Source organism: Aspergillus tubingensis (genome assembly GCF_013340325.1).
Source record: "Aspergillus tubingensis WU-2223L DNA, scaffold_4, whole genome shotgun sequence".
In the NCBI taxonomy this organism is placed as follows: domain Eukaryota; kingdom Fungi; phylum Ascomycota; class Eurotiomycetes; order Eurotiales; family Aspergillaceae; genus Aspergillus; species Aspergillus tubingensis.
In genome coordinates this window covers 1,349,563-1,377,417 of record NW_023336278.1, presented here as the reverse complement: position 1 = coordinate 1,377,417, position 27,855 = coordinate 1,349,563, and the positions used below count along the sequence as shown (strand labels likewise).

The 27,855-nt window shown below is 52.3% G+C and overlaps 8 protein-coding genes across 8 annotated transcripts; 3 read left to right on the top strand and 5 right to left on the bottom strand.

The window, feature by feature from the left end:
- Positions 1-427: 427 nt before the first annotated feature.
- AtWU_02999 (ssDNA-dependent ATPase MGS1) lies at positions 428-2,023 on the bottom strand (the record flags this gene model as incomplete). Its single annotated transcript, XM_035498112.1, has 1 exon — positions 428-2,023. The coding sequence occupies one exon, from the start codon at positions 2,021-2,023 to the stop codon at positions 428-430; it is 1,596 nt and encodes a 531-aa protein (XP_035354005.1).
- A 736-nt stretch (positions 2,024-2,759) lies between these two features.
- Positions 2,760-4,596, top strand: AtWU_02998 (kynurenine--oxoglutarate transaminase; the record flags this gene model as incomplete). The annotated part of the gene is made up of 9 exons (XM_035498111.1): positions 2,760-2,956; positions 3,013-3,081; positions 3,144-3,228; positions 3,283-3,388; positions 3,439-3,511; positions 3,560-3,713; positions 3,767-3,780; positions 3,831-4,254; positions 4,309-4,596. The coding sequence occupies 9 exons, from the start codon at positions 2,760-2,762 to the stop codon at positions 4,594-4,596; spliced, it is 1,410 nt and encodes a 469-aa protein (XP_035354004.1).
- A 478-nt stretch (positions 4,597-5,074) lies between these two features.
- Positions 5,075-7,305, bottom strand: AtWU_02997 (uncharacterized protein; the record flags this gene model as incomplete). Its single annotated transcript, XM_035498110.1, has 2 exons — positions 5,075-5,559; positions 5,625-7,305. The coding sequence occupies 2 exons, from the start codon at positions 7,303-7,305 to the stop codon at positions 5,075-5,077; spliced, it is 2,166 nt and encodes a 721-aa protein (XP_035354003.1).
- A 2,125-nt stretch (positions 7,306-9,430) lies between these two features.
- prm1 (pheromone-regulated protein PRM1) lies at positions 9,431-11,650 on the top strand (the record flags this gene model as incomplete). Its single annotated transcript, XM_035498109.1, has 1 exon — positions 9,431-11,650. The coding sequence occupies one exon, from the start codon at positions 9,431-9,433 to the stop codon at positions 11,648-11,650; it is 2,220 nt and encodes a 739-aa protein (XP_035354002.1).
- A 704-nt stretch (positions 11,651-12,354) lies between these two features.
- Positions 12,355-16,582, bottom strand: AtWU_02995 (putative xanthine dehydrogenase HxA; the record flags this gene model as incomplete). The annotated part of the gene is made up of 4 exons (XM_035498108.1): positions 12,355-14,038; positions 14,087-16,041; positions 16,092-16,295; positions 16,349-16,582. 4 exons carry the CDS (start codon positions 16,580-16,582, stop codon positions 12,355-12,357), a joined length of 4,077 nt encoding a protein of 1,358 aa, XP_035354001.1.
- A 684-nt stretch (positions 16,583-17,266) lies between these two features.
- Positions 17,267-19,151, bottom strand: AtWU_02994 (uncharacterized protein; the record flags this gene model as incomplete). Its single annotated transcript, XM_035498107.1, has 2 exons — positions 17,267-17,342; positions 17,452-19,151. 2 exons carry the CDS (start codon positions 19,149-19,151, stop codon positions 17,267-17,269), a joined length of 1,776 nt encoding a protein of 591 aa, XP_035354000.1.
- Positions 19,152-20,028: 877 nt separating this feature from the next.
- aarA (L-aminoadipate-semialdehyde dehydrogenase) lies at positions 20,029-24,494 on the top strand (the record flags this gene model as incomplete). Its single annotated transcript, XM_035498106.1, has 4 exons — positions 20,029-20,400; positions 20,461-23,752; positions 23,812-24,136; positions 24,191-24,494. 4 exons carry the CDS (start codon positions 20,029-20,031, stop codon positions 24,492-24,494), a joined length of 4,293 nt encoding a protein of 1,430 aa, XP_035353999.1.
- Positions 24,495-25,234: 740 nt separating this feature from the next.
- Positions 25,235-25,931, bottom strand: AtWU_02992 (putative kynurenine--oxoglutarate transaminase BNA3; the record flags this gene model as incomplete). Its single annotated transcript, XM_035498105.1, has 3 exons — positions 25,235-25,360; positions 25,423-25,495; positions 25,546-25,931. 3 exons carry the CDS (start codon positions 25,929-25,931, stop codon positions 25,235-25,237), a joined length of 585 nt encoding a protein of 194 aa, XP_035353998.1.
- Positions 25,932-27,855: the final 1,924 nt, after the last annotated feature.

Genomic DNA, 27,855 nt, shown 5'->3' with positions numbered 1-27,855 from the left:
TAAATTGTAGAAAATTATGGTCTGTCATATAATATCCATTTCTTTTACCATGGTCGATTGTTCTCGGTAGGAAAGTATGTGTGAGGCTGTTCCTTAGATGTACCCCTGGTATCTGCTGGCCTCCATGGTCACTCATACTCCTAACCAATCGCCCAATGTGCACTTCCCTGTGCCTGAACAGGGGAAAGCTATTTCTGGAAACACCTGCATGGATATTGATGGTCTCCGTCTGACCGTGCAGGCGGACTTACGTCCCAGATCTGGCATTGGCATACTGCCAACGCTCGAGGCGATCGAGGTGGTCTTGTGTAAGCATATTCATGCCATAAGGTACAGGCTGGTTATACGTGGTCTTGTGTGTGATGAGTGAGGGTGAGTCAATGGCACTGGCAGGTTTATACTGCCTCATTGACAGCGACATGATAGTCTACCTCATAAGATCTGGGTCCACCTGATGCCCTAGATCGTGATCCTCCAAAAACTTCCGTCCCAAAATCTGCTCCGGAAGATAATCCTGGACAACCTCCCCATCGACATAGTTAGGATTATACTTGTATTCCTTGCCATATCCGAGCTCCTTCATCAACCGAGTCGGCGCATTGCGCAGATGGATCGGAACCGGTAGCCCAGCAACGCCGGGCTCTGCTAGCGCAGCAAATGCATTGTTCAGGGCGCGGTACGACCGCGTGCTCTTCTTTGAGAGTGCCATGGCAACCGTCGCATGTGCCAGATTGATCCGTGCCTCCGGTAGGCCGATCTTTTCCACGGCCGAGTGGGTCGAGATGGCTAGCGTGAGCATGCTGTTGTCAGCAAGCCCAATGTCTTCGGATGCGACCACGATCAGACGTCGAGCAATATAGAGCGGGTCTTCCCCGGACTGGATCATGCGAGCAAGATAGTATAGCGCCGCATCCGGATCGCTCCCCCGGATGGACTTGTGAAAGGCGGAAATGGTATCGTAGTGTTGATCCCCGGCCCGGTCATAAACAAGTGTCTTCGTCAATGACCGCTTGATCTCGTCCTTGTTTATTCCAGGCCGTTTCGACAGATCCATGGCGAGCTCAAGAAGATTGAGGGACGTCCGCGCGTCCCCATCGGCGAACTTGGCGAGGTAATCAATCAATTCCTCATCGACCAGTTCCGAAGGCGAATAGTTCGGTCCTTCCAGGCGTAGTGCCCGATGAAGGATTGATCTGATATCCTCGTCTGTAAGTTTGGACAGAGTGAATGTCCGACACCGGGACAGCAGAGCGCTCTGCACCTTGAAGGAGGGGTTCTCTGTGGTGGCACCAATGAGGGTAACCTGCCCACTTTCTACGGGCCCCAAAAAAACATCTTGCTGGGACTTGGAGAATCGATGAATCTCGTCACAGAAGATGATGGTCTTCCGTCCCGTCAGGCTGAGCTCACTCTTCGCTTCGGAGAAGATCTTCTTGCACTCGGCAACCCCCGTACTGGTGCTGTTAATCTCGACAAAGCGACTACCAACCATCGAAGCAATCACGCGAGCAATAGTTGTTTTCCCTGTTCCTGGACCACCCCAAAGGACCATGCTGGGAACCCGATCTTGCTCGATCAGCCCCCGAAGCACCCCGTTTGGCCCTACAAGCTCTTGCCCGCAGACATCATCGAGAGTCCGGGGACGCATGCGTTCCGGTAACGGTGCAGCCTTTTGCAAGGCGCTAACCTTGGGTTTCTTTGGCTCAGTCGACGGTTGGCTAGGCCCAGATCTCTCGTATACTTCCGACGAGTTGGCATCGTGCGGTGTCGCCCGTTTACCGTTGACGTTGCGCAAGGGGGAAGACGTCACATTTTGATCTCGCTGTCCATTTGCTTGAGCAGACTGGGCAGTAGCTTTCTTCGCAGAGGCTGGCTGGAAGAAGCTGGGAACCGGAGCTTTCTGAGTGGCGGGAGTCTCGCCCGAGCTGGACGGCTCTTCGATAAAGTTCTGGCAGTCGGAATCGATATGGTCGTTAATCTTCAGGGAGGAGACGGACTGGCTGCAGATGGGACAAGACACCATGATGGCGGATAGTCATTAGAGTTATAACAGAAACGCTGCCAGCAATCTGGGTGCAGAGCAGCTCCCAGTGGCGGCCATGGGAAATGGAGCTATCAACTCACTTTTAGATTAAGTGGTGAAACGCGTTTCCGACGCGCGCGATAAGCCGGCTGACTAAGAATCGTGGGAGTCTGTTGTGCCTGGGTGCCTGAGGAACTGAATGCGTCACTTCCGATGCTCGGTCTGATTTACAACCAGAACATCACACCAGTCAATAGCAAGCACGCATTCATTCATACTGCATCAATTGATTCGTCGACAGTCTCTAGCAACGTCTAGTTGACATTCGCGCACTCCCTACCGAGGTCCGTTCCGAACTCACGTTATCGCGCCCATCGGAGCTCATCTCTGTCTACTACTGTCACTGCTACTGTCATTGCTGTACTTGAGGTAGGGATGCACATGCCGGAGGATGGGGAACTGACGATTAATCCCCTTTGGTCCTCCAAGCACTAAAATATCTATTAGACAGAGAACTCGTGTCGAGACAGTCTTCAATTCACACTTGTGGAACGGTATCTTATCAGCGCTGTCCGACCCAGCAAAGCACGCAATTATAGTTGGCGGCCGCCAAAGCGAGTCCCGCTCTTGTCTCCCCCGGATCTGATCTGACTCTCTTCGCTACTTTTCGAGCCACTCTTCTTTTCCCTTCTCTCCTCTCCCCGCTCTCCTCCAATTCCTCGGCCCAGCTGCCTCTATGTTCTCTGGCCACCGCGCTGCTATTTTATCTACCAGAGCCATCAAGTTTCAGCCCTCACCGGCCGTTTTCCTGCGCCCCTCGTCGACTCCCACATTACCCCGCCAGTCTCTCTTCCGAGCGATGTCGGCCACCACGGCTCGTCCCGACCCTTTCAAACCGGCGGCCAGAGTCGCTGGCCAGAGACAGGATGTCTGGTGCGATGCGCGCGAACTCTCCCCTTGCTGCTTCTCATTGTCTGACCGGATCGCAGGTCCATTGTCAATGAGGCCGCCGCTGCCTCCCCCGTCCAGCCCATCGTGAACATGGGACAGGGTTTCTTGTGAGTTTTAAATCGCCGAACCAGGATAACTGGAGTTTCTGACCATGATCCTACTTGCGCAGTGGCTACAACCCTCCCAAGTTCGCCCTGGATGCCGCCAAGGAGGCCCTTGACCGTGTCGACTGCAACCAATACTCCCCCACCAAGGTACAAGTGGACTGCGACATTCCCATACCGGAACATTTGCTCACATTCGACTAGGGACGCCCGCGTCTGAAGAAAGCCATCGCCGATGCCTACTCGCCTTCCTTTGGCCGGGCTCTCAACCCGGACACCGAGGTTACGATCACCACGGGTGCAAATGAAGGTGGGACATACTGGGCTGTGTGCGCGACTGGTAGCTGACGGACTGTTCAGGTATGCTGAGTGCCTTCATGGGCTTCATCGAGCCCGGCGACGAGGTGATCATCTTCGAACCCTTCTTCGACCAGTGAGTCACCTTTACTCCTACCATGCGAACCGTCTGACGGCCCCAAAGGTACATTAGCAACATTGAGATGCCCGGTGGAAAGATCCGCTACGTCCCGCTTCACCCTCCCAAGGATGGCGCGACAAGGACTTCCCCCGCCTCCGAGTGGACGATAGACTTTGAGGAGTTGGAGAACACCATCAACGACAAAACGAAGATGATTGTAAGCGTGCCTTACTTCCTCATTTAAATTGCCATAACTAACCATGTCTTTAGGTCCTGAACTCTCCGTAAGTAGCGTGACAAACGACATGTCAAGCAGCAAACTGACCAAACACAGTCACAACCCCGTTGGCAAGGTCTTCTCGCGCGCTGAGCTGGAGCGCATCGGAGAGATTTGCGTGAAGCACAACTTGATCATCCTTTCCGACGAAGTCTACGACCGCCTCTACTACGTCCCTTTCACCAGAATCGCTACGCTGTCTCCCGAGCTCTACGAGCGCACTCTCACCGTCGGCTCTGCAGGCAAGGCCTTTTACGCCACTGGCTGGCGTGTAGGATACCTCATCGGCCCCGAGCACTTGATCAAGTACGTGGCCGGCGCGCACACCCGCATCTGCTACAGCAGTGTGTCTCCCCTCCAGGAGGCTGCCGCCGTTGCCTTCGAGCAGGCCGACAAGGTCGGTTTCTGGGACGAGAGCCGGGCCGAGATGAAGAAGAAGATGGAGCGTTTCTGCGAAGTCTTTGACGAACTCAAGATCCCCGTGAGTATCCCATTGCCAATATTTCTCAAAGCATGAACTAACCATCGCTCGCAGTACTCGGACCCCGAGGGAGGCTACTTCGTTCTTGCCAACATGTCTTCGGTGAAGCTTCCCGAGGACTACCCATTCCCTCCTCACGTCGCCAGCCGTCCTCGTGACTTCAAGCTGTGCTGGTTCCTGATCCACGAAGTCGGTGTGGCAGCCATCCCTCCCACCGAGTTCTACACCGACGCCAATGCGCACATCGCCGAGGACTATCTCCGCTTCGCTGTTTGCAAGAACGACGACGTGCTGGAGACGGCCAAGGAGAGGCTGCGCGGCCTGAAGAAGTATATTGCATGAGCGTTTCAACATGTTTGATTAATGTGACGGGCTAGCATAGAGCGGGAATCTGATATTGCCTTCAACGGCTGGTTCAACACTACCCACTATATAGGAAGAATAGAGGACTTCAAAAGGGCTGGTTGGCACAGAATTCATTTTCATCATCCCATCTTTAGTATCTTCATATTACACATTCTCACTTTACTCATGCCACATCTACCACAACTAAATGCTCGTATCTCAGGCATATTACACAACAATATCCACCTCACAGACAAGACATCATATCCATCCGACCCCCCATCTCTCCTCGTCTTTGCCTCGAATCCTTCTGCTCCAGAGCAACAGACCAAAGCAGACAGCCGAAAGAAAGAAGCTCGGACAGAAAGACAGGTAGAACAGACACAACGCAACGACCAGCATCGCATCAGCATCCCATCCCACTCATCCTCCCATCATCATCCCCCCCCACAACCCCCTCCCCTCCCGTACTCCCTCACATCTCATCCCCCTCATTAAACCCCTCGATTTCCATGTCTCCCGTACCCGCCCCATCCCACCCATCCCCCCTTCTAAAAACCCGCCTATCCTCGTCCGCCACCTCCTCATACCCCTCCCCCCTCATACGCTTCATCGCATCCCCAACAGTCGGGTGCGTCGTCCTGGCGGCCCTTAGAATCCAATACGTGGACTCGAGCGCCTCAATCACCCGACTATACCCCCTGCCACCAATGGATCCCAGCAACCGACGATACTCACTCCGACACACTGAATCGTGGCAATTGCGGCGGTTTCGACCGTCCCAGTCGGTTTCGCACGCATGGCGGGCGCCGGTGATGCGTTCCTGGATGGTGACATTGAACTCTTGCAGGAATTGGTAGCGCAGGGAGGGTTCGATGTGATTAGGGGCGTTCGAGAGACGCAGTTTGTCCCGGATGAGGCGGTATAGGTAGTCGGTTAGGTCGGGGAGTTCGATGGTCACTGTTTATGAAGGAATTTATTAGTGAGTGTTTTGTGGGAGACGGTAAGGGAGGGGAGGATCTTACTGAACAGACAAGCCGCGAGAACACGACGGAAACGATCCTTCTCTGCGGCATCATCGAACTTCACCACGTACATAACTCTATTTGAGCAACGGATTGCGGTCTTATCACCTGGTAGCCCGGCGGTCACGAAATCGAGCCAGTCCGTGAAAATGAAGTAGTCGCCTTCTCTGAAGTTCATGTTGAAGTGGACTGCTTGGCGATGACGCTCCGGCATGTCGTAGTGATGGACGCAGGGGATCATGGGGGGACCGACGCCCACTCGGCGGGGAATTGAGGTCTCGCGACATGGATGTTGGAATACCATCTGGCCGCAGTAGAGCCAGTGAGGTTTGATGTCCTCGAGTAGGTGGTCTCTACTGCAGTAGCGTACTTCGGAGTAGGGCCCGCATCGTGGACAGATCACTGTTGCTCCGTCCCAGAGGTTGCAGCGTTTTTCGCAGTGCGCTTTGGCACAGGGGAAGCCGTGGCTGTCGAGCTGCCAGAAGAAGCCTTCGGGTTTCTGGGCGGAGAGGGTGCCCTGGGCATTGGTTATGGCCTCGTTGGGGGTGGAGAGGGAGTGGGAATGGGTGCTGCTTGGGGGTGTGGGTGGGAGGGGGTGGGCGTGGTGAAGACTAGTGGCGTGGCGATGACTGGCTGTCTTGGAGGAGGAGGGCTCAGAAGATGGCTCGGTTGTCTGGGGGCTGGTTTGCAGCGTTGTGTTGCTCCAGCCAGTGGATGCTGTGGACACGGGGGTGGAGGTTGAATTGTCGATGCAGTTGGAGCCTGTGGTTTCTGGGCCCGTTTGACTGAGTGGTTTGTGGGAGTTCAAGTTACCAGGTGTAGCGGCTTTGCTGGTGAATTCTGGGATAGGAGACAGTATTGTATGGCTTGAGCGTGCTTCACAATTGCTATCCTGTCTTGGGGAAGACTCGTCTGATACTTTAGAGAATGCTGCCATGGTTGCCTGGAGGGTGTCAGATGGATTATTGAGAAGAGCACGTTTTCCAGAAAGAACCGTGGCATATGAAGGAGTGATCACAGTTCTTCTCGCCCTTTCCACTGGTTGGGGACCACGCCGAGTATTTATGCCCTCCAAGGTATCGTTGCCTGTGACTGCGTTCACTCGCTGAATCCGCTGCTTGCCTTTGATGTCCAACTTGCTCAGTGACTCGATCAGAGTTCGCTTCTTGTCACTGTCCACTGTGCATCCCTGAGACACCTGGTTGTCTGGCGTGGGTTTCTCTTTACTTGCAGCAACGCTAGAGTACAAGCCTTTGGCTGACATACGACCAAAGTGTGACAGGTCCTCTATACCTTTTGCATGAGACGAAGCCTCACTCAAGTTATTCGAATCCGCGGTAGGCTTACTGTTCAATTCAGAGCCCTGACTCCCAGACGTCTCACTTCCGGAATCACCTAGCAGGAGTTTCTTCTTCTTGTTGTACTTTTCCTTCTTCTTCTTATTCCTTCTGGCCCTTGCCTCCCCGGGAGGTTCCATCACCACAATCCGGGGAATCGAAACAGCACGTTGGCTGTCGGCAGCAAGTCCCTCCTGGGGATTTTTCGGGGTGGATGAGCGACTGATAGTCCTCGCACGTATGAGGTTTATGGCGCCGGATCGCGTGTTGCTATCTTCGTTCTCAACCTTCGCCTCTTCTTCTTCTCCTGCTTCATGTGGACTCGTCAGTATATCTTTCTGCATTGTGTATGTGGGAGGGGAGAAGGATAGATGCGTTCAGGCTTTGCTCACCTGAACGGATACTATCCAAGTTTTGTGGGTGCATGTTTGTGCTCATCGTGGTGTTGGGGATGTATCTGTACCTGTTGTTCCCGTGACCAGAATAAGCGAGATGAAGTGAATACGCTCACTTTCTCGACTGCTCTGTTGGGGCTGTTTGCTCTTTCAAGCTGCGGAGGCGGTCTGCGTTGTGCAGATTCATTCAATGATAGTTCCTTCAAGTGATGGTGATTACCCAGTGAGCGATTTTACAGCATCAGTTTACTTCTTTCACTGGAGGTTCTGGCTGGCAGGCCTGGTATATTGCATGCAGAGGACTTTGATGCCAGACTTACATTCCCTTGCTGGGAATAAAGCCAGATCGTGAAGGAGGATGCAAGACAAGCAGAATGGGGAGATCGTTGTGAGTGTGCACCCAGACTCTGTCTGCCAGGCTACTCTACGTCACCATGGTGTGTGTCTTGACAATGAATACTGACGCCTTTTATGTAACAACATAACTGATAGGGAAAAGCAACTACAGTGTTCGACCCCACAGAAGCATCTGAGGTGAATCTGCTTGCTCCGTACTTGAATAAATGGTTATAAAAATCGCTGTCTTTCCAGCTGGAGACTTGCGGTAGCTGCCCAGTCTGGCCTGCAATATACCACTGCCTCAAAGGGATATACCACCACTAAGCGGAAAGTCTCGAAATACTCAGCACACTTGTTTATGGTTCATGCGCAATATATTGTTCATTGCCTCAGACATCGGAAATAGCATCTGGGAGACGCACAGTCCAGGAGGGTAAACATTGTGGATTGGGCAGATGTCACTCTGGCTGGCAGGTGGATCTGCTTAACCTCACATGATCTATCTACTCAGAAATAGTACTGCCTACAGCAAGCTTTCTTGTAGTGACTCGTCTCATTGCAGGAGCAAATAGGAGTGCTAGCAGAGAAGGCATGGCGGGTATATGAGACACTCCTGATTCAGATGCCTTAGTACATGTTCATTTATTCATTACTGTCACTTACACCAGATCACCAAGAGTGGAATTCCAACAGTATCATTCAATGTCAAGATGTTTAAACGGCTGAGAAACCCGGTTGTCTTCATTTAATTTGCTTTAGGCGTTGGACATCACGTGCCCATCCATTTCGTCCAGTATCCAAACGCCCAACTCAACTACGAACTTCTCTTCAACCGCCCTCCTTCTGTCGTTCACGAGAAGATATATTTAGAATCTCAGTTTGAGTCAAAAAGCAGTGGCTAACTTTTCCAGGTTTCCTCAGAATCTGCAGCTCTGAACCAGTCAAGTGTTCAATAACACACGGATCTTCCCCTTCCTAGTAGCAACATGCAACGGGAAGCGCCGCCAACCCCCAGGCCATCAAGCAAAAAAAGCCATGAGGTCAGGCTTCAATGTATGAAACTGCCTAACCGCCTCTCTTGGTGATTTTCGCAATGTTGTGGGGCCTAGCTGTCCTGGATCGCGGATTGGACTACAACGCCGTTATCCTAAGCGCCGACACGGTACCTATATTTGGCTGGCCTGCAGAACTCTGAAGAAACTCACCGGCATAGGCTCTACCTACAGACACTGCGCTAAATGAAACTTATCGTGCAGATCGGCCCGATCAGCTGCAGCCTTTGATCGTGTTATTTGCTATCCTTGTTGGCGCTGGTCGCTCTTACTGGCTGCCGTTGATTGTGTCTTCAACCTGTCTTTGTCTCAGCTATTATTGACCTGGTCACAATGGAAGTCGGTCTGTTACCTCTGTCGCCCATAATAAGGTGGGTATACCCTCCTTATTGTGACATTGCTATTGATTCTGCTTCTTTCATCTATTGTTCTCAGGTGTTACTCTTTTTGTTTCTTCTTGCCTCGCCATACAGCTCTTTAATTTTGGTCATGCAGTATAGCTTCTTGACAATTGCCTTCTGCCCATTCGAATAATTACTGCTGGTCAGGATTATTCTTTCTTTGACATCTGCTCTGCCATCTTTCTATACCTTTTCGTGATAGACTTCTTTCTTTGCACGTTCTCCTACAGCCGATCTCAGTTTCTATCGAATCCCTCCCTACCCAGATAACATATTTTCGACATGTTGTTTTCAAAATCTGGTCGGACAATCTTTCCACTGCTACCACCCTATGGGGTTCAAGATCCCAACGGCGTTCAAGGTCGAGTCATTCCTGTACACCCTGATGGCTCGACACCCTACCTAGGCCTGCGGGCGCGCCTTTCCCAAGTATGGCTTAACCGCTGGACTGTCTTGCTCCTGCTAGTCCTGGCTCGAGTGCTGATGGCGGCTTCGAGCATAAAAACGGACATGAATCGAGCCAAAAGCGAGGCCCTATCCGCATGCACAAGCGTTGAATCCATGGGCGATGCAATGGTCTCTATGCCCCATTACCTGGCGGAGGGGGTCAATGAGCTCACAGCAGACGGTGTCAATGCGGCAATTGATGGCCTAAAGACGCTTCTCATGCTTACCTTGACGGGTGTGGAGGAGTTGGTGATTTTCTTCGTCAAAGTGATGTACCAGACATATCTGTGTTTGTTTACGCTCGTCGTGCATGGTGTGGTTGATGTTGGACTCAGCTTGATCGAAGATGTCACAGACGTTCTGAATTCCACGGTCAAGACTGTGGCGAAGGATATCGCCAAGGTCACCGAAACATTTGAGGACGACTACAATGAAGTAATCTCGAAGATAAACGGGGTTGCCAGTTTATTCGGAGGATCAGTACCGACCTTGAATATCACCAGCGAAATCGACAAACTGGAAAATGTACAACTGCCTTCGTCCATTGATAAGGATCTTCAGAAGATCAACGACTCTATCCCGAATTTCAACGAGGTCATGAACTTCACTGAGAATGTGATTCGTTTTCCCTTCGACGAAGTGAAGAAACTGGTCAACGAGTCACTAGGCAATTATACCTTTAATGCCTCCGCCCTCCCTGTCCCTGCGAAAAAGACCCTGACATTCTGCGATAAGAACGATGGGATCAACTCATTCTTTGCCGGAGCAACCGATATAATCCTAACTGCCCGCAAAATATTCATCGCCGTTCTAGTCGTCGCTGCCATTATCGCTTGCGTGCCCATGGCCTGGCAGGAGATCCGGCGCTGGCATACGATGAAGGAGCGCTCCCAACTCGTTCGCAAGGAAGCTCATGATCCCATGGACGTCGTCTACATAGTCTCCAGGCCCCACACGGCAGCAATGGGTATCAAAGCCGCCAGTCGATTCAGCAACAGCCGCAGACAGATTCTTGTGCGCTGGGTGATCGCATATGCGACCTCCCCCGCAGCTTTATTCGTCCTCCTTCTCGCACTTGCTGGCCTTTTATCCTGCCTCTGTCAGTACATTCTTCTCAGTGCCGTCAAAAGAACAGTTCCGGAACTCTCCAACGAAGTAGGCGATTTTGCCGAAGAGGTCGTTAGCGTCTTACAAAATACATCTGCTCAATGGGCCAACGACGCCAACAAAGTCATCATAAACGTTGACGACGAGCTTAACGATCACGTATTTGGCTGGGTCAACACCAGCACCGGCGCTTTAAACGACACGCTAAATACATTTGTCAACAAAACAATCGGGGTTCTCAACGACACCTTCGGTGGTACCCTACTCTACGAGCCTCTTCTCGACGTCTTCGACTGCTTAATTGGCCTCAAGGTCGAAAGCGTCCAAAAAGGCCTTACTTGGGTTTCCGATCATGCCCACATAGATTTCCCCCTCCTCCCCAATGACACTTTCTCGCGCGGCGCAGCAGACAGTCTCAACAGTTCTGATGCATCAGACAGCTTCCTCGCCGACGCCGGCGACGAAACATCCAACAAGATCACCGAAGTTGTGTACAAGGTCATCAGCGCCCTAGAAAAGGCTCTCCTGATAGAAGTCATCATTGCTTCATGCATCCTCCTGGTCTGGGTCATCAACGCCATGTTCGGCATTCTCCGCGCCCTAACACTCTTCTGGGGCCGGGAAAAAAACCGCGGCGAGGGCGGACCTGCCCCTCCCCATTCACGACCAAACCCAGGCTCTGGTCCGGACACAAATGGTTTCATCGATGTGCCCCTCACTACTCTGCCGAGTCACCGTGATTCCGAAGAGACTGCTGCACGCTCGCAGCCGGCACCCCGGTACGAAGTTGCGACTAGCCAGGGAAGCTCTGCCGCCGTGCTGAGCAGCGACTCGGAGTATCCGGACGAGAAAGTCGGCTTCGCAGGGCAGCGCAATGCTCTTCGGGTAGACGGGGTGTCGGATCTGCGAGGAAGCAGCTACGTCGAGTATGGAATGGAGAAATATTGATCTGCTGCCTGATTCATGTGATTCGAACTCGCCATCTTACCAATTCTTTGTTTCTTAGCCAGCTAGCACTCCCTCGCACTTTCCTTGAGCGTCTAACATATACCCATAGACCATAGTAGTACCAACTCAATACACTCTTTTCAAGCCATTTTCACTCCGTATAGAACATGATACAGATCCCAAACAGTCCCTGTCGGTATTTCTTAGCAGTGGTAGAAAGACATCCCGCTCACACACACACACACACACAAACACGTGTTTGCTCTTCTCATTCTGTCAGTATAGTTCGTGAGCGTCCAATTCATTACCTACACACCTACAATCATGCCCGGGGACTGACTAGTCTACTGCGGCAGGGCCACCTCCAAGGACCTCATGCAAGGGATCTCAGTTCAGTCCATACCAGGAATGCGGCATGCAATCATCGCCTAGTAGTTATTTACCTCCTCCTGCTCTATATATCGACCACTTGTTAGTCCTCAATGATAATGGACCAGGAAGAACTTCACTGTTGCTGGGAAACTGATGGATGCTCGAGCGATCCAGTTACCAGTATCAGGTATTATTGGATATGGGGAAAGCGGTGTGTCTGACTCTTATTATTACTGTTGTTAGTATTGAAGAGGTCAAGGTGGAATAAATATTGTGTTCATGCAGTCATTACATCCAGTGAACTAATTGATAATGGTATCCTATCATGCTGGCTATATCGCTACAAAGAAACTCTTCTCACCCTCCTTTGGCACCACGCGTGCCCTTTCAATGATCGGATCAGCACAGCTGACCCGGATCCGCTCTGGAGTCGCTGGACTCTCTAGTCGCAACACTTCATGCACGTTCCATTGCTGGCGCGCTGCCTTGAGCGCATCGCGGATGGCAAAGAAGACGGCACTGCCCATAAACAGTGGTGGCTCACCAACACCACGGGATCGCTGGATAGTGCGCAGGTTCTCCCATTCCACGTCCTTTAGCAGACTGACGTTAAAGATCTGGGGAATATCCCGGAATCCAGGGATCTTGTAGTTTCCGGGTCCCTTGGTGAAGATCTGTCCCGAAGCCCGGTGCCATAGACTCTCTTCCGTGGTGAAAAGACCCTGGCCTTGGATGAAAGCGCCTTCGATCTGTCCGTAGTCGATCGATGGGTTGATGGTACGGCCAACGTCCATTTTTATGTCAGCACGTAGAGGAGTCCAGTCGCCTGTGAGCGTGTCAATCTGCACCTCGGCAGCGGTCACACCCTGAGTAAAATAGAAGAACATCTGGCCCTTGTTCTCGCCCCATACGTAGCCAATGTCCGGGGTGCGGTAGTATCCCTGCGCGGAGAGGTTGACTCGATCAAAGTAGGCCGCGTGAGCAAGGTCCTTCATAGGTGCTCCTGGCATCTTCTCCCGGTACGGCTGAAGACGTTCATTGAGCTGCTCACAGGCATTGTAGATGGCGTATCCATTGAGATCAGAACTGGCCGACGCAGCCGTGGACGATGTGTTGGCCACGGTATTTGTGGCAGTCTCCGAGATAAAGACGTTGGAATGAGGCACACCCAAAGCTTCAGCCGCAATCATAGTCATCTTGGTATGTAGCCCTTGACCCATCTCCACACCACCGTGAGCCACAAGGACACTTCCGTCGTGATAGATATGCACCAGCGCGCCAGCCTGGTTCAGGAATAGGGCTGTGAAAGAGATACCGAACTTGGTAGGGATGATGGCCATTCCACGCTTCGACCACTTGTGCTTCTTGTTATATTCCTCCACAGCCTTCCGTCGATCCTCGTACGAGCTCTCATCCATAACTTGCTTATACATCAACGGCACATGCCAATCCTTCAGCTCCTGGTTGTAGTGGGTCTTGTCACCAGGCTTGTACATATTCTGCCAACGGAGTTGTTCGACTGGTATCTGAAGATGATCCGCAACCTCCGATATCATGCACTCGGCGAAGAACATACCCTGAGGGCCGCCGAAGCCACGGAAAGCGGTGTTTGAAACGGTGTTCGTCTTGCAGATACGACCACGGACGTGCATATTCGGTATGTTGTACACTCCATCGATGTGTGAGAGCGCTCTCTCTACTACTGCACCAGACAGATCTTGGGTGTGACCACCGTTGGCGTACACATCCGCATCAAATGCAAGCAGTTTACCATCTTTTGTCACTCCCACCTTCCAGCGGCAGAAGAATGGATGGCGTTGACCGGAAGTAGCAATGTCCTCGTCGCGATTGAGCATGCACCGCACGGGCAACTTCGCCTTTGCAGCAGCTGTGGCACAAATACCAGCCAGTTGGACCGAACGTGTCTCTTTGCCACCAAATCCACCTCCAAGGCGCTTTACCCGAGACACGATTTTGTTGGCAGCTACACCGGTTACTTGTGCAACGTAAGTTTGCCTAGAGATAATCAGTAAAGCCTTTCTTATGGTAGTTGTCGTGACTCACGTTTCCGTAGGGTTTTGTGTTCCACTCCAGATCTCCATCTCTCCGTCCTCAAGCTTGGGGATGGCAACACAAGCCTGAGTTTCCAGGTAAAAGTGTTCCTGGCCACCCATTTTTGACTGTCCAGTAAATACATAGTCTGCTTCTTTGAAGGCACTCTCTGGATCCCCGCATTTGATAAAGCGGGAGTGTTCAAAGAACGACTCGGCCTCAATGGCTTCTTCCACACTCAAGATTGCTGGAAGCTCTTCATATTCTACCTTGACCGCTCTCGCACCCTCCTCCGCGATCTTGGCCGACGTTGCGAGAATCATACCAATCGGCTGACCAGCAGTCGTGACCTCATCAACCGCGAAGAAGACTTCATCGCAGTTTGGAGCTCCCCACCAATTGGCTTTGGGGTTAGGGAGATCAGTATGATCCACGTAATTAGCAACGCCAGGAATATCGAAAGCTGCTGAAGTGTCCACACTCAGAATACGAGCATGTGCCTTAGTCGAAAGAACCATGCAGCCGTAAAGCTCGTTCTTCATCAAAGGCATGTCATCGGTGTACTGTGCTTCTCCGGTAGCTTGCTTTAGTGCAGAGACATGAGGACTAGCCTTTCCGAGAATCTTCTGTTGATACGCTGCAGAAGCCTCGTGGTCTTTCTCTCCGGATGAAATGGCTCTTTCAATCTCGGCAATGACGTCTTCATCAACATCCGCCTCCGTGACCTGGATGGAGGACAATACATCGTGATAGAACCGGTAGAAGAATCCCAAGGCGAGAGACTTCCTGTATGTCGCCATTCCTCCAGGAACACTGAACTTCAAGTCGAAGTCCTTCTCTAAAGCACCCATGGTACCCTCAAGAGTAGCAGGGTTGGTGAACTTCTTGCCTGCCAGAAAGGCCTCTGCGTTGCGTGCGGAGACGGTCATTGGGGCCAGCCCTCCGAAGACTAAGTTGACGCTTTGCACATCATGAGAAGGAGAAAGTGAGACCCGCAAAGCTGCGTTCACTATCGCGATGTCATCATCCTTTCTCTTTGACTGCTTGTAGGCACGCAGATATTCTCCCGTTTCGGACGCAACCGGGATCCGTAAACAAGCGATAATCGCATTAGGCGGGAGCGCAGTGGATCGATAGCCCTTGAAGAACTGGCTCATAGGAATCTCGATAACTTCACCCAACGACATGGCTACAAGGACAGTGTTGGTAGCCACAAAGACCGGGTTCAGGTCAGAAATTGGAGATGCTGTAGCCAGGTTTCCTGCTGGTGACGCGACATTGCGAATTTGCCTTCCTGCAAAATAGCGGAGTTGCTTCTTGATGGCATTGAATGGCTGACCTCGCAACGGCCCATAGCGCTCGAGAGCTTCATCACAGATTGATTCGAGGTCGGTCAAAGAAACATTGGCCCCGATCTCCAGATGGTCATCCTTGAGCGAATACTGACGTAGTTCCGGAATATCACCGACATAGACAGAGGCACTGTACCTCATCGCCTTAAACTTAACCTCAATCTGTGTCTCCGTGCTTCCGCCGATGATTTTAGCATCAGGGTGCACAGCCTTGATCTCCAATAATTGTTCGAGGGTGACCGGACGGTACCACTTCTTTTTCTTATTCCCGAGGACCAAAGGTCGAAATTCGTGCTTGTGGAGCTGAGGCGGGAAAATCAGCTCCGTGCCCGGACTGTATTCGATGAACTCGGGCGGCGTGAATTTCGGTGCATCTCCATCTGTGGTGTCTGCCGATGACTGCTTGCAGCAACCCCCAGCACCGTTCTGCTTATCCATGCAACAACCTGTTCCACCGTTGGCCAGGGATTTCCCGCAGCCCTTGGGAGCGGTGAAGCTCTGAGCAGCATCCAATATGGGCCTGTACCCGGTGCAACGACAGAGATTCCCGTCGAATGCTTCTTCGACGTCGTGTTCGGTCGGCGCGGAGTTATTACGTAGGAGGGCATAGAGGCTCTGTAGACCCGTCAGCTTAGTCCCACCACACCAGCCCTCGAAGAGCATACCATGACAATTCCCGGCGTACAGAAACCGCACTGACTTCCATTTCCAACCGCAAGCCGTTGTTGAACAGCATGGGGATTCTTCACATCGCCGATACCTTCCACGGTTATAACATGTTTCCCGTCCACACTGATCAAGGGGGCGAGACAAGCGTTGACTGAGGCATGGTAAAGCTTCTTCGTCGTCGGATTGAAATGCGATACAACCTGTTTCATGTCAACATGAACCTAAACACCGATATAATGGCGTGGGTACATACCACTGTGCAAGCACCACAACCACCTTCCGCACACCCTAGCTTGGTGCCTGTCAGGCCGATACCCCGCAGATACTCCAATAGCGTGACTTCAGGATTGATCGAGTCGAGAACGACCTTTGTGCCGTTGAGATAGAAACGAATAGTGTCGTCCCAATCCTCTGTGAGCTGAGCCAAGGTGACAGCCTTGTTGGCAGCCACCGTTGGCTTTGGTGATTCTAAAATGCCTGGGGCCATCTTGTTTCCTGAAGCTCAAATGCGGAAAGTCGAATTCCCCGCCGAGATGAGCGGACGCCAAGACCGGCCGGTCAGTGTGATGATAATTCTGTTGCTTCAGATTTGGATTAGGATAGGATCCATGAAGGTATTCCCGAGCAATATTTGTTCAGAACGGAGGAGGATGTACTATGAAACTTATGGTGGCAAAAGGATATAGAAAGGGGTGAAGTCCCTCCCCGGCATAAGCTAACCAAGGAAATGGAGTCATGGACAAGCTTATCGTTGCCTCCCCACTACGGTTATCGCTGGCTATCGATGGCCCGCCCAGCGGCGATCGCCACTGTCCGATGGGCGGTAACCTACGGCAGATGTCATCTGATCACTAATCTACCGACTCTCACTGGTGCCCGGTGAACCAACTAGTAGTAGTGAGTACTCTATACGGCCTAGTTAGTAGAGTCTCGATTATATGATTAGGAAATGGAAATAGCAAAGCAACAAAGTATATAGTAAGAGATTGCGGGCCTAGTACCAACAGTAGAAAAGAAGAATAGGTATCGATCAACGCCGCTCCCAATGCTCTGGCCGAAGCCACCCGGGCCAAGATAGTAAATAAACAGTTCAAGCGAAGAGAAGCAATGTACACCAACAAGTACTAGCGATAACATGTCTATAAGTATGAGCGATAAGACAAGACATTAATTATACTTTTGGCTTGGCTCCAATGAAGTCCTTTTCTTCTTCCTCCCATTTCTTGCGTTCTACGACGCTGCGCGCACTGCAAATTGATGAATTGTTAGCTCACACCATCGGACTTTCCTTTCGGTCCCGTCATAAGGCGAAGACTAAAACGCTGGGAATTTGGAGGTCTGTGTCGGTGTACTTACCGGTATGCTCTCACGAAACGCCAGACTTCCGTGTCCGCCAAGTTCCAGGCCTCTGCCACATCAGTGATACCAATTCGGTTGGTATCTTTGCCCTTCAGGTACTCTCGTGCCTGTTTCAGGATTCCGTACTCCTTCTCAACACCTTGCTCACTCGGGTTGGCCTGTTGGACGGACTCCTTCTTCTCTTCTTCATTCTTTGCATCGACCTTGCCATCACGAGGGATCTTGAAACCAAACTGCCACTCAAACTCGTCCAAGAGCTCTGACGGCAGAGACTGCCCGGCCTGAGGAGGCAGCGACTCGACAGTCATCCATAGCGAGGTGCCTACAACGGCGTCATCGGCAACGGCTCTCTTAAACACAACAGCTCTCGCAGAACCGCCAATGTCAGTACCGAGGTGCTCTTTGGTCACTTCGGCCAACCACACATCACGGTCTGTCTCGCGGCGAATGTGCCGCGTTGTGACCTCGGTGGAATCCTGCTGCAGACTAATAAGCGTAAAAGGATGAGGTAGAGTCCCGATTGTGAAAACTTGGGTCGTATTCCTGTAGGTCGCTGGCTGGCTGACCTGCATGGGCTTTTCAGCATCACAGGGATGACATTTCGGCGAGTTCGGAGGGCACGAGTGGGGAACGGGAGAACTAGGACATTGCACCAGGGCTTTGGCAAGCCGTAGGGCCGGTTCCACCAGAGCCGTAGTATGCTCGGGAAATGGTTTCAATACAGCAACGCCTGCAGGGAAGGAGTTCTGGAAAGTGTTGTGCAAGTGGGCATTGATCAACTCAGCCAAGGCCAATCGCCCAGCAGTAGGCGAAGAGACAATCTTCTCAGCGACTGTAGGGTAGTGGCTAGTAATGGCAGCCGAGTCATACAGAGCCAAAGCGCTAGGCTCTTCCACCTTGAAGAACTCGGTCGGAAGAAGATCAATTAGAGAGGTGGACTTGTCATCCACCTTGTTCATAGCTTCCTTGATTGCATCGTTGATACGCGACTTCTCTCCAGAGAATAAGGCATTCCCGAAGCCATCGAAGCGGGTGATAAGGGCAGGATCAGTGCCCCGACGCAGATAAGTGAGAAGAGCATTATCGTATCGGGCCATGGGAAAGCAGTGCCAATCCGCAAGCATACCATCACCCATGTGACCCCAGGCTAGCCACCGGAACAGCTCACTTTCAAGCTCAGGCTTCAGACTCAATGGCTGGACAAGCTCGTAAAGCTGATTGTTCATGGCTTCCCCGGGGCCAAGAATGACGGGGCGAAAACCCTGCGCAAACCAAGCCCTGCGCCAGGCGAGAAGCAGCTGCGCGTCCGCATTATCCTCCTCCCGATCGTTTCCTTTGTTGGGCTCGTAGTACGTGTAGATGAACGGTCGATTTCTAAGAGGAGGGAGGACGGAACGGTTCTCATCGAGGGTGATAGATGACGAGAAAGGGTTGATCCACGACCAGTCGCTGAACCACTTGGACTCGCCGCTGGTGCTGTTGGGTTGCGGTTCCGGAGGGGTATGCACTGTCGGGTGAAACGATGGCAGATGCAGGTTATTTAACGAAGGAAGTTTCGGGTGAGGGACATATTTGGCCGGACCGGAGACTTCCTCGCCAGTCGATGGGTCGGTTACTGGAGAGGAAGAGAAGATAACCAAGACTAGGGCGACAAAGACGACGATGGTAATGAGAGCCGTGCTCCGATGAGGGATCATTTTGATCGAGGATGCACGGCCTGGATCAGGCCTGAATCAATCAGGGGAAATCTGCCGAGTAGAAGTTCTGGCCGTCCAAGTCAAACGTGAGAAATTGACCGGATGTTCTTCTGTGAGGCTTCTGCCTGTCCCAATGCGGGTAGGAAACGAATGGTAAGTAATAAACTAGGTATTACGGTCAATGTCTTTAGGGGGTTAGGGGATAAAACTGGAGGAGCGAAGGTTGTTGAACGAAGGAGTAATATAATAACAGGAAGAAAAAAGAGGTGTGAAAGAGACGTCAGAGACACGTCTCTTAACCCATGGCAAGCGAGAGTGAGAAGTTGACAACCCGAAGCACCTCAGCAGGATTGGAAGCATAGACTGAAGGCAGCGTTGCACTTTGTTCCTGATCAACCCAATGCGGAAGTGCCTGGAAGGGGTTCAGAAGCCTAGACCCAAGCGGGTAAGTCAGCGATACGACCGTGTCTCCATTCCAAGTGGATAAAGAGTCCCAGTCAGTTGAACAGAATGTGTGGTAAGCCACCGCCGCGTGTGGCGGTGCAGATGGAAAAGCGGTCAGTGTATTATTACATTCTGTTGAAAGGGCCCCAGAGGCGGTGAGATCCCAGCGGCCCAGCCATCGAAATGATCCTCCCAAATTGTGGGGAGAAAAAGAAAAGGAAAACCTCAGGCTACTAAAACTAGTACTGTCTGGTGGGCTGCAGCCGACATCGGCACTTTTTCTCGCGTGCCCCTCTTGACTCATCGTCGATCGCTGCTCTTCCCATCTTCAATTTCAATTAAATTCCCTAATTCCCTACTGACCTTTCATATTCCGCCAAGTGCAGTTGACGTCCCTCATCCCCCCACTTACAAGGGCATCGCAACTGTAACAATGGCTGTCGAATCAGTCTCCTTGCAGGAGCGCCTCGAGCGATGGGCTCAAAGACTCCAGAACCTCACAGTGTCTCCCCTCACCCGAGACTATCCCGACAACCAGAAGCAGGAGCTTCCCAAGAGGGCAATTGAAGCCTTTGAGTCGATTCAGCTGTCCAAGGAGACGCAATCGGACTTGCAGAAGATCTCCGGCTCTTCGTCCGGATTCACTGTCTTCCTGACGGCTTTCATTGTGCTCGTTGCACGCCTTACCGGTGACGAGGATATTGCCGTCGGGACCAGCTCCAGCGACGATGGTCGTCCTTTCGTCCTGAGAGTCCCAATCGAGGCATCCGAAACCTTCCTGCAGCTGTACGCCAAGGTCCAGAAGGTATGACAAAAAATTAAGGTGGCGTATATCATCGTTGTAGCTCATCTAACTCTTCCCTAGGCATTCGAGCAAGGCTCGGCCGAGATCGTACCTCTGGGCAGTCTACGATCCTATATTCAAGAAAAGTCTCAATCTGAACGCTCTCCCGTCCTCTTCCGCTTTGCTGCCTACGATGCCCCTGCTGCCTCCCAGGATTACCCTGCCAACACCTTTGAGACAACAGATCTCCTTGTCAACATTGCTCCGATCAGTGCATCGGATGGCTCCACAACCCAGGCGGAATTGGGAGCTTACTACAACCAGAGACTCTTCTCCAGTTCGAGAATCTCCACCATCCTCAAGCAGCTGGCCCGTCTGGTCGAAAATGCGACCAGCAACCCGGAACAAGCAATTGGGCGCATTGACTTCATGACCGAGGATCAACTGGCCCTTCTTCCGGACCCGACTTCCGATTTGAACTGGTCCAATTTCCGCGGTGCTATCCACGACATCTTCGCCGCTAACGCTGAGAAGCACCCCGAAAGACTCTGTGTAGTGGAGACCAAGTCGGAGCGGTCTCCTCACCGGGAGTTCACCTACAAGCAAATCAATGAGGCCTCCAACATTTTGGGCCATCATCTGGTCCAGGCGGGTGTGGAGAGAGGAGAGGTCGTCATGGTGTACGCTTACCGTGGTGTTGACCTGGTGGTAGCCGTTATGGGTATCCTGAAGGCTGGTGCGACCTTCTCGGTCATTGACCCTGCCTACCCCCCGGAAAGACAGTGCATCTACCTTGATGTGGCTCGCCCTCGGGCATTGATCAACATTGAGAAGGCCACTAAGGATGCCGGTGAGCTCTCCGATGTGGTCCGCTCATTCATCAATGAGAACCTGGAGCTGCGCACGGAAGTGCCTGCCCTGGCCCTTCGCGACGATGGCTCCCTCGTCGGAGGATCGATCAATGGCCAGGATGTCTTGGCCAACCAAGTTCCTTTGAAGGCCAAGTCTGTTGGCGTCGTCGTCGGACCTGACTCCACCCCGACTCTGTCCTTCACTTCTGGCTCTGAGGGCAGGCCCAAGGGTGTCAAGGGTCGTCACTTTTCTCTCGCATACTACTTCCCTTGGATGTCCGAGACCTTCAAGCTTACCCCCAACGATCGGTTTACCATGCTCAGCGGTATCGCTCATGACCCGATCCAAAGAGATATCTTCACCCCTCTTTTCCTGGGAGCTCAGCTGCTGGTTCCTGCCCGGGAGGATATTCAGAACGAAAGGCTTGCCGAGTGGATGCGCGAGTATGGAGCTACTGTCACTCACCTTACCCCTGCCATGGGTCAGATTCTCGTCGGCGGTGCTTCGGCACAGTTCCCCTCGCTTCACCACGCCTTCTTCGTCGGCGATATCCTGATCAAGCGAGACTGCCGCTCTCTGCAGGGCTTGGCCCCCAATGTCAACATCGTCAACATGTACGGAACGACTGAGACACAGCGTGCGGTCAGTTACTTCGAGATCCCGAGCTACTCGAGCGACGAGGGCTACCTGGACACCATGAAGGACGTCATCCCGGCAGGTCGGGGTATGCTCGACGTTCAGATGCTGGTTGTTAACCGCTTCGAACCCAGCCGCATTTGCGCCATCGGTGAAGTTGGTGAAATCTACGTCCGTGCCGGTGGTCTCGCTGAAGGCTACCTGGGTTCGCCTGAATTGAACCAGAAGAAGTTCCTCAACAACTGGTTTGTTGATAACCAGACCTGGGTCCAGAAGGACCAGGCCAAGGCAGACAGCGCGAACGAGCCCTGGAGGCAGTTCTACCAAGGCCCTAGAGATCGCTTGTACCGCAGTGGTGACCTTGGTCGTTACACTCCTTCGGGAGATGTCGAGTGTTCGGGACGTGCAGATGATCAGGTCAAGATCCGTGGGTTCCGTATCGAGCTGGGTGAGATTGATACCCACCTGTCTCGCCATCCCCTGGTGAGAGAGAACGTCACTCTGGTGCGTCGTGACAAGTTCGAGGAGCGGACTCTGGTCAGTTATTTCGTGCCGGACATGAGCAAGTGGGCTGCTTGGCTGCAAGAGAAGGGTCTCGAAGACGATGACTCTGCCGAAGGAATGGTCGGCATGCTTAGACGGTTCCGTCCTCTTCGTGACGACATTCGTGACCTGCTGCGGACCAAGCTCGCCTCCTACGCCGTGCCGACAGTGTTCATCCCCCTCAAGCGCATGCCCCTCAACCCTAACGGCAAGATCGACAAGCCTGCGCTGCCCTTCCCCGATACTGCAGAGCTTAGTGCCGCGGCTCCTCGTCGCAAGTCATCTGTGGTCCAGGCTCTCTCTGAAACCGAGCAGGCGCTGGCCTCAATCTGGGCCTCCCGCATCCCCAACCTTACTGCTCGCATGATTGGACCTGATGACTCCTTCTTCGACCTTGGAGGGCACAGTATCCTGGCCCAGCAGATGTTCTTCGACATCCGCCGCAAGTGGCGCGGAATTGACGTTAGCATGAACGCCATTTTCCGTAGCCCGACCCTCAGGGGATTTGCCGCTGAGATCGACCGTCTGCAGAACTTCGAGTCTTTCGCCAGCAATGATGACAGTACCGCTGCTAAGGCGGATGCTTCAGCTACCCCTGATGAGCTTGACGACGAATACTCGAAGGATGCCCGGAAGCTGGCAGAGACCGCCTTGCCCGCCTCTTTCCCCACGCGTACCGAGCCTATTCTGTCCAGTGAGCCAACCATCTTCCTGACTGGTGCTACTGGCTTCTTGGGTGCGCATATCCTTCGTGACCTCCTCACTCGCAAGTCGCCCATGGCCAAGGTTGTGACCCTGGTTCGTGGTAAGACCGATGAGCAGGCGCTTGAACGTATCCGCTCCACCTGCCGCGCCTACGGCTTCTGGGATGAGGCCTGGACCAGCAGACTGCAGTGTGTTTGCGGTAACCTGGGTGAACCCCGCTTCGGTTTCTCGGATGCTCTCTGGGAGGACTTGACCAAGCGTGTGGATGCCGTTATTCACAACGGTGCTCTTGTCCACTGGGTCTACCCTTACTCTACCCTTAAGCCAGCCAACGTCCAGGGAACCATCGATGCTCTGAAGCTTTGCGCTAGTGGTAAGCCCAAGCAGTTCTCCTTCGTCAGCTCCACCAGTGTTCTCGACAGCGACCACTATGTCTCTGAATCCGAGCGCATCGTTGCCGCCGGTGGAGCGGGTATTAGCGAGGAGGACGACCTCGAGGGCAGTGCCGTTGGACTTGGAACTGGCTACGGCCAGAGCAAGTGGGCTGGAGAGTACCTGGTCCGCGAGGCTGGCCGTAGGGGTCTGAAGGGAACCGTCGTTCGTCCTGGTTACGTTCTTGGTGACTCCAAGACCGGAAGTAAGCAAAAAATCTCCCAGAATATTGATTTCCAAAGCAAGCTAACATACAAAAACTAGCCACCAACACCGACGACTTCCTCATCCGTATGATCAAGGGATGCATCCAGCTGTCTTCCCGCCCCAACATTAACAACACCGTCAACATGGTTCCCGTGGACCACGTTGCCCGCGTGGTCATCGCCGCTGCATTCCAGCCTCCTTGCACTCCCATCGGCGTCGCCCAGGTCACTGGGCACCCGCGTCTCCGGTTCAACCAGTTCTTGGGCGCTCTCCAGCTGTACGGATACGACGTCCCTCAGGTTGACTACGTCCCCTGGTCCAAGTCTCTGGAACAGTACGTCAATGATGGACAGCACGATGACCCCGAGTCCCAGCACGCACTGTAAGTTCCCTCTCTACCCAAACTATCCACTACAATCCTAACATCCGATCCCAGCATGCCCCTCTACCACTTCGTCACCTCCGACCTCCCCTCCAACACCAAGGCCCCCGAACTGGATGACGTCAATGCTGCTGCCTCCCTCCGTGCCGACGCCGCCTGGTCCGGCATTGACGCCTCCGCCGGCGCCGGCGTCACCGAGGAGCTGGTCGGCCTGTACGCCTCTTACCTTGTTCAGACCGGATTCCTTCCTCCCCCATCTGCTGCCTCGACCGCAGCTCGGCCTCTGCCCACGACCCAACTGAGCGAGGATCAGAAGAAGGCCTTGTCGAACGTTGGTGGTCGTGGTGGTTCTTCTTAGATCTTATACATATAAGTTTTGTCACTGTCTAGCGTGCTTTGCTATATCGGTTTTTTTTTTCTTCTACAATTGGGGTTATGTGGGTTGTTTGATTTGTGTGGTACATTGTATGAGGTTATGACCTTTTCTTTTATCTTTCTCGGGTGACATAAAAAGTTCTTGTATGAATTGGTTGATGGGAAAGTTGAAAAAGAAATGTATAGAAAGGATACTGTATATGGGGTGGATGGGTTGGTTAGAGGTAGAGGATTTCTCCTTTTTCTTCAATGGATTATGAACCAGTTTATATGTTTTCCTCATGCTCGTAACAATTCTTTAATGGAAATGGAAATGGTAATTCCATCAATGCCTTTCTTGTTAATGAATCTAATCAAGCTTTCAAGTATAGTTTATGCATGAATGGATGGAAGTGCTTGGTGTCTCCCCAGGTGCTCGAAGTCAGGAAGCTGAAGTCACGCAGTAGGACAGGGCTGGCGAAGCGCTTGCTTAGATACGGGAGGAATTTTTACGGACTTTACATTGCGAATGAATCTATGCGGATCAATCTTATTCCTCCTAACAAGCAAGACTAGACAAAAAAAAGCAACTAAGGAATGAATCAAAAGCAAGAATCAAAACAAGACATAACCCGAAACTTGATCATCGTCCCCTTCTCCATCGTGATCCGCATCACCCTGTCAGCTCCAAATTGATTGCCATAGATGCCAAATGGCTCTTTCTGGCGGTCATCGACTCAGCCACTAGTTAGTACCCCAGGTGGCGTCACCAGTGTCAGTGCCCTGGAAGGTAAAGGATGAGGCGTTCTGGACGATACGCGCAATTGGCTTCTCCGACTGGTCGGTGGTGAAGAAGTCGATGATGAATTTCTGGTTGCGGGTTAGCAGCATGCCTTGATTCCGATATATGAAGTGGAAATGGGACTGCGTACGCTTCCATCCATGTAGATCTGGACGCTCTGGTTGCCCTGGAGGTATTGCTGGTCGTCATAGTAGACGGTTGCACTGCTGGCTGTTAGAAAGTGTTATTTTGTATAAAGAAAGACATGACTTACTTGATAAAAGCACTGTTAGGCCTGTAGAAGCCAGCAGCTTCACCCTTTACAGCCTGTCCCATGCTCTTTGAAGTCAGGTCAAAAGTCAAGTCAACCCGAGAGATGTTGACTTTGCCGCTGATGCGGTCATGGTAGTTCCAGTGATAGCAAGAGCAGCCATTCGCGTGCGCCAAGGATGCCTCCAGCATCTGTCGACCCAGGGGCCGGCTGATCTCCTGCTGGAAGGCCTTCTTGATTTGCATCTCAGACACATCATGGCCGTCAGAGCTGGTGATAGCCACTCGGCGGAAAAGCTGCAAGAGCTCTTCGTCCGAAGAGCCCGACTGAGCGACTGCCTGAAGAGACATGGTCTGGACAGGAGGAGCGGTGGTCACAACGGTAGACATTTCAAAATTGTGTTCCTTTCAAATTGAAAGAGTATGATCAAGGGGTAGTTCTTGTCGTTGCTTGCTTTGCGAGCTGAGTTGATGATGGTGCAGAGGAGAAGACCTGGAGAGGAATCTGCCTTCCTTATATAGTTTTCGCGACTGAGAAACGACTGAGAGTTGACATTCAGCTCCGAGATCTGTTCAGGTGCTTCGAGCGGTTCGAACTTGGTGATAGCACAGTCCCTTCGAGCCAACCCTTCGAGCAATTCCTCTCTCAGGCTTTCCTCTCTCAGGCTTTCCTCTCTCAGGCCTGTATGTCGAGTGGAAACTTCGCTACGAACTGCCATCTGCACGATGAATCACATTTTTCAGCTGTCCTTGAGCACTCGGATCTCACAATAGCAAGTCTGGTGTCTTCATTGGGCATGAATCCGGCCTTGCGCTGCGGAAATGCTTGCGATGGGTATCTTCATCGTTGCAAAGCATGACTCTGGAGTACACAGCCCAGCTAGCCACATTTTCATCTCCAAGGTGAGCAGTTGTAGGCATTGACATAATGCTAGTGGGTGTCAACCCATCCAGGGGCAGACACTAATCTTCCATAAGTCCCGTCTCTCATCGGCTATTTTTGCTACTGATCATCATTGGTGGCTCATATGCTGTTAGAGGCCTATACATTTTGAGAACAATAGAGAACGATGATGAGTGCTTGCAGAAATCAGAGCCGTTGGCCATATAGATGCACTCGTTTACTTTGACGCTAGATCACGACGCCGTGCTAAAATATGATAGACAGACGGTCTGACCTGCATCTTTCTTGGGTAGACTGTCCAGTGAGGTTTTGCCGGTGATGGCTGTCGAAGTACATGAAAATAACGCATCTCCAATCAGCATTATCAGAGAAGTAATCAAGTACAGACACCCATGGTAGTTTGCGCATCCTGAAAGCCACATTGCAAAGGATCATTCAGTGAGAGGAACGATGTTCACCCGACATTTCAGCGGTGAACAGCAGTTTTCTCGCCATAATGCTCTAGACAAGTGTGATCTACACCTAGATGTCTTCTATTTCATGTACCGTTGATTGTCTCTTGGCGTCAGGCTGCGCTGGTTGGGAACCGTCTCGACTCCTCTCTTAACTGCCAAGATCAACCGACTGGTGGTATTGGGTAATGAATTAGGCGCTAGAAAGTTCATGCAGCAAGTGTTCTGCAGAAGCCGGCTGAACTACTGACGAGCAGCGACATGAGCAGAGTTGACGTTCGACAGGCTGCGATCAGACCCAGCTCGGGAATTTCTACTAGATTTCCTTCGGGGCTGCCGGGATGCCCGGACTGTTCGACCATGACATACAGTGCTTGGCTCTAGGGCGCATAGCCCCGCGACGTACCGTTCAGCCAGCCCTTGATGCTACAAATGCCTGTCCGGTTTTTCGTATGGAACGGGGAGCTCAATCTGGTCTGCGGCCGAGTCAGATACTCTGCAATACCTGCACCACGTGCAAAACGGTTCATTGATCGTTGTACAGAGGCCGCGGGTGTTCCAGTTCTTGTCAATATGCAGCCTTCAGTCGCCTGACAGTCACTTCGGACGAGTCTTTCCCCAGAAAACCAGTGATTCTTGAGGCAGTGGCTGGCGCCACCGCCACCAACATCGTTCATTGGCGGGGTTGCCTTGCTCGAACGGGATCCTACCCCGGGGTCTTATTCCTCTGCTTTCCGAGTGAAGAACCGTGACTTTGTTGTGGCTTCCTCAGGGGTTGAAGTGTACCTAGATTGGCTCGAGCATTTTATCCTATCAGGAGATCGCTGCCTACTTAGGTAGACAAGACGGCGATGCCGATTGTCATAAGACACATGCTGCAGCAGTGCATTCAATTGAAGGAATAGAGGTAGTGCCGTGATTCAGGCAAAAAGCAGAGAGGATCGAACAGTAGAGGGGT